At 38.1% G+C, this 13,953-nt stretch overlaps 2 protein-coding genes across 5 annotated transcripts in view; both read left to right on the top strand.

Annotated features, from left to right (window-relative positions):
• The window catches only part of spns1 (SPNS lysolipid transporter 1, lysophospholipid), a 38,479-nt gene extending 35,146 nt beyond the window's left edge, over window positions 1-3,333 (top strand). For all 3 annotated transcript variants that reach the window (XM_084678905.1, XM_084678907.1, XM_084678906.1), the window contains exon 13: window positions 2,033-3,333. In XM_084678905.1, coding sequence (XP_084535031.1) covers window positions 2,033-2,103 — 71 coding nt within the window. In that variant the 3' untranslated portion in view covers window positions 2,104-3,333. The remainder of the gene's footprint in view (window positions 1-2,032) is intronic.
• Window positions 3,334-3,431: 98 nt separating this feature from the next.
• On the top strand, window positions 3,432-13,888 carry lat (linker for activation of T cells). Of its 2 annotated transcripts, XM_084678909.1 has the most exons (14): window positions 3,432-4,756; window positions 6,668-6,769; window positions 7,549-7,591; window positions 7,741-7,769; window positions 7,994-8,048; window positions 8,200-8,246; window positions 8,449-8,481; window positions 8,712-8,775; window positions 9,499-9,572; window positions 9,694-9,726; window positions 9,964-9,993; window positions 10,209-10,226; window positions 10,768-10,850; window positions 10,967-13,888. In XM_084678909.1, the coding sequence occupies exons 2-14, from the start codon at window positions 6,670-6,672 to the stop codon at window positions 10,991-10,993; spliced, it is 636 nt and encodes a 211-aa protein (XP_084535035.1). In that variant the 5' UTR covers window positions 3,432-4,756; window positions 6,668-6,669; the 3' UTR covers window positions 10,994-13,888. The 2 variants fall into 2 exon arrangements, with proteins under 2 accessions (XP_084535035.1, XP_084535036.1); XM_084678910.1 differs by lacking the exon at window positions 10,209-10,226.
• Window positions 13,889-13,953: the final 65 nt, after the last annotated feature.

Genomic DNA, 13,953 nt, shown 5'->3' with positions numbered 1-13,953 from the left:
AAACTGACAAACATGAGTCTTGCCTTTTTGTGCCTTTCTTTCAATAGTGGTTTCCTCCTTGGTCTTCGACCATGGAGCACTACTTTTTTACTTTTACGTTTACTGTGCGGCGTATGGTATGAGCCACTTCAGATTGCTCCAGGTTAGCCTGAAGCTCTGTAGATGTCTTGTGTGGTGTTTTTTCCACAATCCGCACCAACTTTCGCCGACTTCTCTCATTCAGTTTCTTCTTTGCACCATGTCCTGGAAGTGTCTTAACAGTTTTATGACTGAAACTTCTTGATTGAACATTCCCCTCTGTTGAAACTGGGATTTCTTGATCTTTGGCTATTACCTTGTAGCCTTTATAAATTATTATGTTTTTGGATAATAGCATTTCTGATCCTCTCAGACAGCTCTCTTGTCTTCACCATTGTGAATAAGCAACTGAAAACAAAATGCTGTAAAATCAAGCAGAGCTGGTTCATGCAGGAGACGCGAGACCTAGCATGTCACTGCAACTCGTCATATCACGCGTCAGGGCACACCTTCCTAATAAGGGGGGTATATAGCAGGGATCCCGGCACCTGCATTGCTAGTCCGACACAGACGCTCTCAGGGCCTCATATACGTACATTTGCAAACGTAGCGTTATAAGCGCCATGGCCAACCAGCAGATTGCGCACGCTGTGATACTTCAGTTTACGTCGTATTTACAAAACATGCAAGTCATCGGGTAATCTGCGCCCACTATACCGTACACTGCAAGCATTTAAACGCGCAATTGAATGGGCCTCCTTCTCTCTTTCTATCATGGATCAGCCACCAAAGTTGAAACAGGGATGACTGTTTGAAATGATCCTGATGCCAATATTTGTAATGTAGTGAGGAGTTTAACAACTGCTGGAATGGAATGTGAACGCTGAGTCAAGAGATTTTATGTAATCTTTGATTTCTTCCAGTAACTGTAATATTGCATGGCTGCTTAATCTGCAACACGTAATTATTTTGTGTTCACTCAATTCAAAAAGTGTGATCCTTGTGACAAAAATCCTTTGTCTTCATCTTGCTCAGGTTACGGCTGCCATTTCACCAGGAGGCATATGCGCATCATGGTTTACGCCTGCTTTTAAAAAGCGTAGAATTTTCAACGCAAAATAGAGGTGCACTTTCACAGGCAGTTTTTGCAGATACCGCGTAATACATAATAAGGCACACTCAACGCATCCCCTCCCATCTTTTTATGGGAAACTCCCACTTTACCCTTGACCCTCCCATGAATGCATATGCATGAAACAAAAAGCGCAATTTGCCATTTCCATTTCCCGCGACCGGCAGTCTGCGCTGTTACCTCAGTGTGCCATGTTTGTACATACCTCACCATGCTTTTACGCGCAAACTGCGAAACAAATATGCCTGAAGTGGGCGCAAAAGCGTTAGTGCATGAGGCCCTCAGTCTTCCTGCGGCCTCCGCCTCCCCGGCCTCCACCCTTTGTCTGTGTTCTTCTTTCTTAGGGGGAATGCGTTCTTTGCTCTCTGCCCGCATGTCGAGAAGGTATCTCAGGAGATAATGTCTCAGTTGGGTGCGGCTGAGAGCCGCAAGCACAACTATATGCCAAATTCAAGTATTACAATAATGTATTGTGTGCAATAAAGTATCAAGTAAATAACACTACTGAGTCCTCCTGCCTGAACCAATTTAATTGAGGTCACATGAATGCTGACAATTAACCAAAGGTGAGTCATATTAAAAAAGATTGTGTGAGGAACTAATTTGAATTCATCAAAAGGGTGCCAATAATTGTGTCCAGGGTACATTTTGTTAGTATTTTTTATTTCACTATTATGCAAAAATTGGTGTGTGTTCAGTAACTTTGGACAATTCATTTAAATGTTCAGATTATACCAAATTGGTTCATTTTCATTTATTTCTTAAAATATGCTGAATTCTGTACTTGAAATTCAGGGATGGCAATAACTTTGACCAGGACTGTATTTAGTGTCTTCTTCATCAATACAGGTTTTGACTTATACTATCTTTTGTCATTGGCAGATGATGAACCAATCATTGTGCCCAAGAGCGGCAGGTCAACAAGGGTGCCAGTGTCCAGTGTTCTGATTTAAGGACAGTTGCAAGGGACCTGGGGTGCTACTGCAGGAGAATGCTCCATCAGCAATGGTCCCCACAGCCCCTGCCAGTTGCACAACTAACTATTTTATTTTTTACAACAATGGTTATTGAAGAGTTTTATGATTATTTATTATTTGCAGCCAAAAAACTCTTGACATCAAGGCAACATGGCAATTACCACCGGAGAAAGAAAAACCTTTGCCTTCAACATTCTGGTGTTATACACCAGCTGTTCCACTGAAATTTGCTAAACATGACAATGTTGTTGGACAGACGTGTTTATAGAAGAAAACAAGGAGTTTAGGTCAGCATCTCAGATCTGTAAAAGATTAGAACAAATTGACTAATTCATCACTTGAGTGAAAGAAAATCTTCCCTGTTGGTTGTTTTTGTGTTCACCAGACAACTCTGAGTCTGTACATGTTCAACACTTACTCTGCTGGAAACATTTGTGTTGACCACAAACCTCTGGAATCTGGTGGGACACTTCAAATGTCAATATTCTCAGTGAGTTGTAACCACTACATTCGTTCTGCTCTGTATTTGGCTATTCCTAATACAAAATGTTCTTACATTGGCAAAATGTACAGACATCTGGCTTGTCAATCTAGTTCTCCACACTTCTTACGGAATACAAGAGAACTCTAGATAGAGCACCACACCAGAGCAGGGAACATCGCATGGTACATTCATGGGACCCCAACACTCAATTTGCCATTTAAAATAGGTTGAATCAAACTTTAATTTGTCGTTTTGTTTTTCAGAGATGTATTTTATATGTTGCTTGAATAAGATGTTTAATAACAATGTTCCATATAAGATGGCTGCCCATCTGTAGCAGCACAACTGGAAAGTCTACTCACAGTTGCTTCAGCAAGATGGCTAGAATGGAAATGGATTGATTAGTAACTAGATGATCAGCAATATATTAGAGGGATCTGTCTTCCATTTGTTTTTGTGTTCTTTCATTAGCTTAACCTTTTTTGAAAATGCTCTTTGTAAAATCTGTGTTTATATTCTTCTGTGAAGAGGCACTGATATCCCAGTCAGGCCTTTAAGAGTATGCTTTTCTTAATTGTCTGAGGAAAAATTATTGTCTCTTTTTTTAATGACAGCAATTATGGTGTATTCTTTCTATAAAGTGTAACATCCCCCCCAAAAAAAGGTACATTTTGTTGTAGCTATCTTATGTTTAAACATTAAAGAAGTAGTATGGATCGATACAGAGACTTGGCAGACTAATTTGAATGTGGATGGATACAGTGTGTCTGTGGTTGTAACAACTTTGCAGTTGCAAAGTTGAGAAAGCTGCATCTTTGAAGCACGAGTTCCACAGTATCTCTGGTGTTACTGTTGCTACTGTTCCCTACCCCCCATTCTACAGGCATGCTCCCTCTATTCTCCTCTCACAGGGATTCCTTTTGTCCCTTCCTTTTTCAGTTGTCTGCATAGTCTGTTTTTCGTCTTTGATGGGGAAAGAGGAGTGCATGGCTTCCTTCCTTTGGTGTGGTTTCCTGTTTGTAGGTGGGAGAACGTCAGAGATAAGGCAGGTTGCTGCAGTAACCCTCACAAAATACACAATCTAAACAGCAAGAACTTTGTGTATGAGGTATGAGTGGATGCAATTCAGTTTGTCTGACCTTTCTGATACTGAGACCCACACAGACCAGGCACACAGTTAAGTTGGTAACGCAAAAATGGAACAGCATGTCAGCAAAGTGGATGTCAACTGAACTCCCACTGATGGTGGTTTGTTAAATGTGCAGACTAACTCCTTGAATTATGCGTGTTTATCTTTTCAACCTTAACATCTTAAAAACTGGTTCTCATATGTTAGGTTCCCTCTTATGTCAATTGTTTCCTGAATAATTTTAAATTCAGTGCTGTCTAGGGTTGACAATTTAATGAGACAGGATCAGAAGACAAATGTTCCTTCATTGGACCAGGTGCTCTTTATTCAGTATCTCAGGAGTGTCGGACCCTCAAACTCACTCTCTATTTTGAGATGCATGAGAAATATTCACACAGAGCTGTTTAAGCTTCCATTACCACTGCTGTTATGAAACTATATATGCATCAGTGTTCTTTTCCTAATTAACTCTGATGAAAGTACTTGCCTAGCAGTTTTGAGAATACATACTTCATTCTAGCTTTAGTCTTGAGAGGTAGATAGTAAATATATTTCTTTAAATCTTTTTTTCTTTTAAGATGTTAATTAAATTGTAAAAGTTGGATGGGGGAGGTCAAATGAAATGGCTTGCTAGAGTGACAGAAAACGGTGCATTGTTGGTGGTTGGGTGCAATGACAAGAGGGAGATCTTCTGACGAGAGCACGGGAAGTCGGAGCACATTAAGTAGGTTAGACACGAGAAAAAGCTACTTCAAAGAGGGACACCCACCTAAAGATGATGTATTGAGCAGTAGAGGGCAAGAGACTAAATAGTAAGTTTAGTAGCAGAGAGCACAATTTGTTAAGACAGCCATAATTATACACAAACAATAGAAATGGTGGACCTCAGGCACTAAACAAATGTGGAGTAGATGCAATCTTGGCCTAGGTTTAGAAGAGGTCAAATCTGTTAACTGGTATTGCAAAGGCAGCACAACATATTGTCCTTCAGAGTGGGATCCACACATGTGCAGTAGGTAAGTCCATACTCTCTATTGAGCTAGTTTTCTGTATTGTAGTATGTGATTTGGAGCATATGAGTTTCTTTTGTCTCACCAGATCACTAGACTGAATGTAGCCATCTGCGCCCTCAGCTACCATTCTCATCTATCACATTTGTGATCCTTATGATCCTTTTCCCCCTCTATATCTTTTACGTCTTATTCCCTCAGTCTCTTACAATCTTTCAGACTGCTTTGGCACCCCCCAAGCCACCTGATCACTAAATGTCTATGAATCAGTTAATGTCATTAGATCATTTTATAAATGTTATTATATTATAATCAAAACATTATTGTGGTTATATTAATCAAGAATATTTTTATGAATTTGGGGTTTGTTCATCATCCTTATTTCAAAGCCTGTACCACTGTTAAACACCCCTGAAGCCACTGAAAGAGTACAGCTCATTCAAAATTCTGCAGCTAGATTATTAACCAAAACTAAAAGGAGAGAACACATTAGTCCTGTCCTAGCTACTTTACACTGGCTCCCTGTCACTTTCAGAATTGACTTTAAGGTCCTTTTCCTCACATACAAAGCTCTACACGGACAAGGACATAGCTACATTGCTAACTCCCTTATAAACTACACACCAGCTAGAACACTGCGATCATCAAATGCAGGCCCATTAGAGGTCACCAGAAGCAGTCATAAGAAGATTGGTCATTCGGCCTTTGCTAATTACGCCCCAAAACTATGGAACAAATTAACCATAAATATTAGGGAATCAAACACGCTAGACATTTTTAAAAGACAGCTTAAAACCTACCTTTTTACCAGAGCATTTAAGTAATTTTATCTCAGAAGGGTTTTACTACTTTTATTAGTTATATTATTGTTGCTATTTTAATTATGACTTTTATCACTTGTATTATTGTTTATATTGATTTTATGTAAAGCACCTTGAGCTACAATTCTTGTATGAAATGTGCTATATAAATAAAGTCTTAGTTACTTACTTACTTACTTACTTACTTATCCCTGTTAAACACCCCAAAAACTCAAAACGTTTGTGTTTGAAAATACATGTCTGTTTGAGACGTCAGTATTATTTTATTTTTTTGAGAATTTAGGCACAGCATCAGCATGCTGGTAGATCAGGGCTTTATATTACATCTTGTTATTATATTGTTAGACATTTTGTATAGTTACTGTACTTAGAATACTGTATTACTTAGGTACTGTGAGACATTTAAACATATGACAGATTATGTAGAAATTAGTACTGTAAGAAGAAGGTTCAAGTTTATTCTGTTAAATAAATATACAGGAAATCCGTTTCCTGGCCATAAAGAGCTCAATTCAACCTCAGTTACACAGAGGTAGCATGTGAGAGAGAGTATGTGTGAAATGGAGGATTGAGACGCAAAAGGAAGAAAAAAAAGAGGATGTAATATTACCAACCACTCAGACTGATGGTATGTTTTCAAAGTAGAAAACTACATTCTTCATTCAATGAAAAGCTTTCTCTTTGATCACACAGTGTTCCTCTTTTCCCAGCTATGTAGTTGAAATATGGTCAATTATGTCACTGGTAACCTGGAAAAGTAAGAGTTTCCAGTAATATTCTAGTTTTGTAGATGCGTTTGCCACTATACTCTTCAGTAATACTGTATAGAGGAGTATTACAGAATGTATTTAAATTATTTCTTAATGGTTAGTTGCTCTTGTATCAGAAAGGGTGCCCAGTTTCACAAGAAAACTTGTCCTAGACTGCCAGTGGAGTTTCTAGACCTTAACCAGGCTTAATCTATGTCTGGGAAACTAGCACTTGTTTTATATAAATGTACCAGATGCTGCTGATCACTGTCAACACTAGCTTCTAACTGGAAAGTAACACAGAGAGTAATGAGTTATTATTTACATGATGCTGTGTACTCTTGCAGGAATGGAAATATCTACACTGGCATTGTTTAGCGGAGCTCTCTTGCTGTCCATGGTCCTAATGACTGGCCTGTGTCTTCACTGCAGAAGACACTCAGCACCTTGTAAGATGACTGGTGACTGATCTCACCAGAATTTCTTAGATTGTGTATGTCATTCCATCTTGAAAAGGACTGTTGAAGATAAACTGAAGACCAGTCAGGAATTCTAAAGTCTCATCTCTAAAGATTTATTAAACCAAAATACTACCACAACTAACATTGTCTTGTTGATGGTGAGAGGGAAGGCGAGAGATGTGCAAACATTTGCTTGACAATAAATGCAGGTTTCCCCATAACAAAACCCCGACAGCCATGCCATGTAGTACAGCACATGGTGAACTGGTTGAGGTGATATCGAGGCATGTAGTGGCTCCTTTCCTTGGCCCCTTTGCTTCAATCCATATTTCAGCTTGGATTAACTGTACACTCCCCCTCAACATGAGCTGATGTCAGTTTAGAGATTCTTTAGATATTAATGCTTTGGCTAACTTTAACCTAGGAGAGCTACTGTAAATAATACTATAAGGCCCCTTTGAACATACAAATACACATGCTCCTGTACACTACAGCAGTATGTTGATCTGTAACTGGTAAAGGGCTTCACAGAGCAACTGATGCATTCAAATGGGGTATACATTACAAACAGTAGATTTGCTATGGTATATTATAAGCATTGTTCTCTATTACTGCCAGAAAGGAAGTATAAAAACATAATGTATTTTTGGCCTGTTGAGAAAGGCTAGTAACTAGATTACCATGTCCCAGACATCCTCACCAGTGACCTGACGAGGATGAAACAAACAAGACTTTAGTCACTAATATTGTTTTATCTCCCTCACTAGTCATTATCCAGCCCAACCACGGTTCAGAGGACTACACACAACAGTAAGCACTATATTTGAAAGATTGACTGGCATGTTCTGATAATATAAAATTAATATAAGATGTGATAAGATTGAGATAGATGGGTTTATTCAGTAATTGCTGGATTACAGTTTGTTGAATTAACAATACTTGTATCTTTCCTCATTTAGAACACAACCTATGCGAGTCATTCGTTCATGTGAGTATGAGCCATTTTATGTGGCAAATGAGTGCAAGAAAGTATTTTCAGTGCAAGCAATTTTGCACCTTTTAGAGGCCATTTAGTCCCAGTCCAAGCCCAGGCTTGGTATATAGACGTATTACTGTTAATATTCATAGACTGTTATTGGGAATCAGCCATATTCATAATGTACGCTTTTCAGCCTAATTGTAGTAATATTGATGATAAATATTTGCCATCAGATCAAGGCACCATCGGCACAAACTGGGTCACACAGTCTTCGACCCTTTTACCTGTGTAAGTGTCTCTGCTACCTGCCACAACATAGAATAACACACACACACACATAAACAGACAAAACAAGGTAAACTGCTTCATACAAAACATTGTGAGAGGGAAGTATCATATTTGGAGCTCCCTGTATGTATTTGTTTTATGTATGTTACAGTTCGGAACAAATTGTGCGACATAACTCTTTCACCCCTACTGAAAACGGTGAGCAATGTCTAATTCACATTACTGTTCTCTGACTCTATTTTTGTGTTTTACATCCCATCAATCAAGCATTTTTTATTATGATTCATTACATAAGTCACAGCATAGACATCATGTGAGGGATTATAGTATTGTGTACCATTTGAAGCTACTATTTAACTAATACTGCATCACATGATAACACCTAAAAACTGTTTTGCAGAAAGCAATCCCAGTTATGAAAATCCTACAGAAGGTACAAGAAATATCTGAATCTTGTCTCCTAGTTCTCCATCTCCATCTATCTTTTTCTGCGCTTGTCCACCTTGTATGATTTTCTCCATCTGTAATTTATTGTGGATTTTTTGGTGGAATATATGGAGTCATTGTCTGCATTGACAAAGCAAGTCGACATATGTGTCATGTTGACTTGATGGACGCTCTTGATTGATATTTAGGAATTTCTTGTCTCTTTCCATTGTGCAGCTCAGTACCAGAACACTGAGGATGAAGACGAGGAGTATGAGCAGGCAGCTGATGCGCCCTACGTGTAAGTCCTCTTAATGTACCTTAGAATGGAGATTTCAAATTAATTTCATCAGTTAAAATAGTTTGTTTTTGATCAAAATATAGGCCTCAACTAGTCTAGAAAATGTTTTAATAGAATTTTATTGCAGGTTGTTGATGGATACAATCCACATTGATACATAAAAGCCATGTTTGAGTGGCGTAAGAGAATGTACCTTTATGATTATGTGACGGAACATCAAAGGGTGATGTAGTAAAGAATGAAAATCCCATGCTTAAAAATATAATTTGTATCACACATTTGGTATAAGGAAAATAATGCAATGCCCTTAGAAAATTGAATATTTAGTGAAAGAAAGCTTTGTGTTTTCATTGATTAATGCAATAATTAGTACAGCTTAAAGATCTTCATATAAGGTATTAGGACACTAATTTAATTTATATAGACACAGCAAAGCAGCCTTGTGCTGTTTCTGTATGAAACTAATAAAAGTGTTGATGTTTCTTTTCTTTTTGTTTTGCTTGCAGAAAAGACTGGTTCCATCTTTTAAAGATGTTGCATGCCTCAAATGTGTTTAATATTTTCTGTTTTAGAAATAGAAGAATTATGACATGCTTTAGTAGGACTACTTCGAGCTGTAATCTTATTAAACCACACAATGCTATCTCAGCTTCTACCTTTGCATGGTAGGTAATTTTTATCTAAAATGTATTTCCCCTTCCACTCACTCTTCACCTCTTTCAGAGATGTATTACCAGACCCTCCTATGATTGAAACTCACCAGTCCAATCAGAGTCTAGCCTCAACCCAGAGCTCGGGTAAATGTACTATAAATGTTATTTTGAGTTGAGTTTTGACTCACTTAAGTAGTGAAGTAGTAAACCATTTTTGAACAATGATACTCTGTGGATGATAATCAAATTGTACATCAACATGCAGAACCTCCATATGTGAATATTGAGAAAGAGCAAGGTAAGTGATACATACTAATGTACGTACATCTGTCTAACAATTTATCAACTGCATTATGGAATTTAAATTGTATCCTTGATCCACTCCAGTTGCTAAACTTATGTTAAAGATTAAAATAAATCCCATGTTTAAATCATTTAAATCATTGCTTCATGTCATTTACATTACCAAAAAGGAATGTATCTCATTATATTTTTTTATTACTTAAATATGATTATTTATTACTTCATTCCTCAGAAAACTATCAGAATGTGGATCCTCACCATGGTAATGTAGTATTGCATCATTATGTCCAATTATGGTCTGGTTCGCATGTGCTTTGGAAAAGCATACAGGAGATTAGCTAGTATTTCACTTCAACAATTTGTCATATTCATCCTAATTATCATCCTATTTATTATTTATGATTTGTAATATCTCTATTTTTGCCTGTCTCTCTGCTGCTTCAACACCTACATTTCCCCACCTGCGGATTGTGGTAGAATATCAATCGGCTCAAAGTAATTAAAAGTATTTTGAATAAGGATTAATAATAAGGATAATAATAAGGATAAGCAGCGTCTTACAGCTTCTGATGACCCACTACCCCCAAACACACCTACTTAAAGGCAAATGTAATCTGCCCAACCCTTGAGAAGCTCTAGATAATCAAACAGCATCTTCCTCTCTGTGTCCCATGTCATAAAACATTAAATCCCCAGTCTACAACCTGTGACCATGTCTCCCTGACTTTCCCGAGGCAATGAAGACACGGGTCCCTTAGTAAACGACATGACAGAAAATACAAAAGACATAATAAGCAAACACATAATCGAATGTTCCACTACAGGATTGATAAAAACATTTCTACCTTATCTTAAACATTTATGTTGTAGCAATTATGTGTCCTATTACATATCCTGTCTTATTTCAAACAGTCTAAGCAGTCAAAAAACAAGGACTTAACAGGGCTTGGTTTAAGATGTTTTTAATTCTAGTGTGTGTGACAGTTTTCTGTGGGTGTACACACCATTCTAGTAATTACTGTTGAATGTTCTCCAGGTATGGCCTCCAGATTGTCTTGTCTTGAAGACAGTGATGAGGACAGTGATGAAGAAACTGGCAACTATGTCAATCAAGATATGGTATGTTCTTCAGTGGGAGGCCATTGTGTTATACAATCACCATTTGATGAGTTAAGTATTATATCAACAGAGGCTGACTTCTCTTCATCACATCTTGTTGTCCATTTCTCTTTCAGATGTGTTTAACTGAGACCTCCATATGAGTCAATCAATGTTGACACGGAGGAGGAAATGGATGATTCACAAAAGAAGGATTCACCTGTAGCATGCTTTCTGTTCATGGAAATATGGAACACATAACATATGTATCTATATCAAACATCAACAGTACTGCAACAGATGTCTGATTTGCCAAATCATGCTGATGGTTGTTTGCTTGGTGTGATGCTTTTTGGCAACCATTTATAGATCTCTAATTGCCTTGGACCCTGCTATGTTTTGTTCAGTAAGGAAACAGATTACTGCTACAGCATTAACAGCAGGGTGAAGGTGTACAATTGTCCACATTCCACCTGTTTGGTACTTACCGTATTCATAGGCCATTTATGAATACCAGATGGATTTGTATGATCCAGGATAGTTCCACAAGAATACTGTTGATAGGCTGAGCATTGTATCCTTGTTGAATAATTTAGTATTAGTATCCGTTTATAATGGCTTATGAAAATGGTAAGTACCAAACAGGTGGAAGTATATCGAAAACCTAACCAACTCGTGTTAGTGTCATCACTAAAATCCAGAATGTCTGGGTGAAAAATAATGTCTCCTAGAATCTCATTGTGACAACTTTGGAAGTCTGTAGCTATAAATGCTCAGAAAGTAATCCTATAACAATCTCATCCGTTGGTAACAGACAATCCAAAGCAAAGACAATAGCAACTATTTTAGCTATAAACTATCCCCTTAGGAAGTTGGGCCATTTTTCTTGATACAATTGGACCCAATGGCCACACTGGGGCAACAAATTAGACCATGTTGTTTTATTACACCCTCTGGTGGTAGTCAGTATAGTAAAGAAACAATATGTGGGAGGGACTTCTGAGTAGCTGTTTTAATGGAAAGAAATTGCTGACAAATTCTGAGAAATGGTTTTATTCACTTAATGTATTTGTAATGTCTGTGTGTGCCTCAGGCAGGGTGTTTGTGCTTTTATCTTGAAATGTGTGGTTTGACATTGAACTGTGAAACAGAAGTTTTCTGAGTAAAGTTTGAGGTTCACTACTGCTCTAAAATTTACAAAGACACATGCTTGGCTTGCCTGCCAAACCATTTTTACAGACATACCAAATATGGAATTAGTAACAGTAAGATTGAACAGATAACAGATTCAATATTTGTGCCCATGAATTACCCAGGCCTAAAAGTCCTACTCAACAGGGAACTGTGGCATTGACCTTTTCAACTAAATGTTGAGGCGGTAGCACGGGAAGGTAACCAGGGGTAGGATGTGTTTGCTGGTCTTAATGCTGGTTATTGGTAATTTATTGATGCCAACAAGAAGCAGTCAAAGGAGCTCAAGTCTCAGAAAATTGAAAGATTGTGGAAATAGGCCAGACTTTATTAGAATAATTTGGTGTATATGTAAGATTTTTTGACACCATTTTGAAAAAAGCCATTTGCCAGGATTAAGCTATTTTCAAAGATTAGTGATTTTCTATCATTTTATTTGAAACTTCATTGAAAAAGTAATGGCTGTGGAAGTATACCAGACTAGCCTGGCTGCCAGCCCAAACTCTCCCCGCCCACCAAAAAATTTGGTCGGGAAGTTGGGTCTGGAGGGTCTTGTATTGGGAACAACTACATAAAACCAGGATCTGGACGGACCAATGAAATTGCCAGGGCGGGCTTTATACGATGATGGAAAGATGATCAACATTAACGTAATCAACAATGTCACGAAAGAGCCCTTGGGTTGAATTTGTTTTCAACAAACAACATATACGTTGCTCTGGTTGTAGGTCTGTCCAATTGAGCAAAGAGGCATTTGTTTTACAAGTTCGGCTGAAACACGCCCCGTAGTCACAGCCCAACCCTAGAATTATGAGTATGACATCGTCAGGCTAATACCAGACATTAATACTCTGGTGTCTGTTTGAGGTTTTATATTCATAAAAATATTATCAAAGTCAAAAAATGTCAAAATGGTATGGGTAGTTTTCACCCGGTCCCTAACGCGATGCTGCAATGTAGCGTCTTCCGAATGTGAGACGAATGTCGAATATGAAACTAACTTCACAACACACCTTTTCAACGTATTTAGTGTGAAATGCTCCCACACCTTGGAAGACTGCTCCGCCATGTATTACAGAACAATGATACTCAACAACGTCTCTCCGATGGCCTTTCCTCTAGAGTCTAGGCTACCTCCGCTCTGCTCCGCGCTCAACGAAACTTTTTTTAAACCATCAACCCTGTCATTACTAGACACCTTGCTCTACGAGCTAGGCTATGAACACTGCTGAAATAACCATTTGCTTTTAGTTAATAAAAAGACTGCAAGACTAGCTTAGTAGCATCGTTCAAAACTGTTGAGTTATGGATCGGATTTGTTAACAATTGTGGGTACGTAGAATAGGGATTTTGCAGCATCTAGACTTGGACACCACATTTGAAAAGTGCTTGATGCGAGCTTCCAACCTTTAGAGGAGTGAGTTCTAAATATTACGACGCTGCCACCAGAGTGAGTTATTTTTTCAAAACGAAAGCTAGCTAGCTTTAGTTAGCTTCCGTTACCTAGCAACCTAGCATAATACTCGTATTACTTGTTAGCCTCCTATTAGTAAATTTTGAAACCATACTATTGCGTTTGTCATATAGTTTTTGTTTATCGGAAAATAGTCGGTTGAAATGTTCAGAATCACACATGTGACGGTACTCTGTGGGGCGCGCTTTCGAACATCACATATATGTTACGCTATTAATTAACGGGTTAAACTTGGTTAGTTTTTCTACGTTGGGCCATTATAGGCTACAATTAATAAGACGCCTAAGAATAAAGCTGCCAACTAGACAGACAACTTCATATCACCTTCTTCTATTGTAAATTGTTGTAACATGATAATTCCTTAAACCATTTGCATAACAGTGAGGAAGATGGGTTGGCTTCAATTGCCGTGATGACGTCGTTCTGATCTTCGGATCACAACAGATCTCGAGTGCATTT

Source organism: Hypomesus nipponensis, chromosome 17 (assembly GCF_054491055.1).
Source record: "Hypomesus nipponensis isolate SF chromosome 17, ASM5449105v1, whole genome shotgun sequence".
In the NCBI taxonomy this organism is placed as follows: Eukaryota; Metazoa; Chordata; class Actinopteri; order Osmeriformes; family Osmeridae; genus Hypomesus; species Hypomesus nipponensis.
Note: the sequence above shows the minus strand (reverse complement) of the source record. Positions and strands in the feature narration are given on the sequence as shown.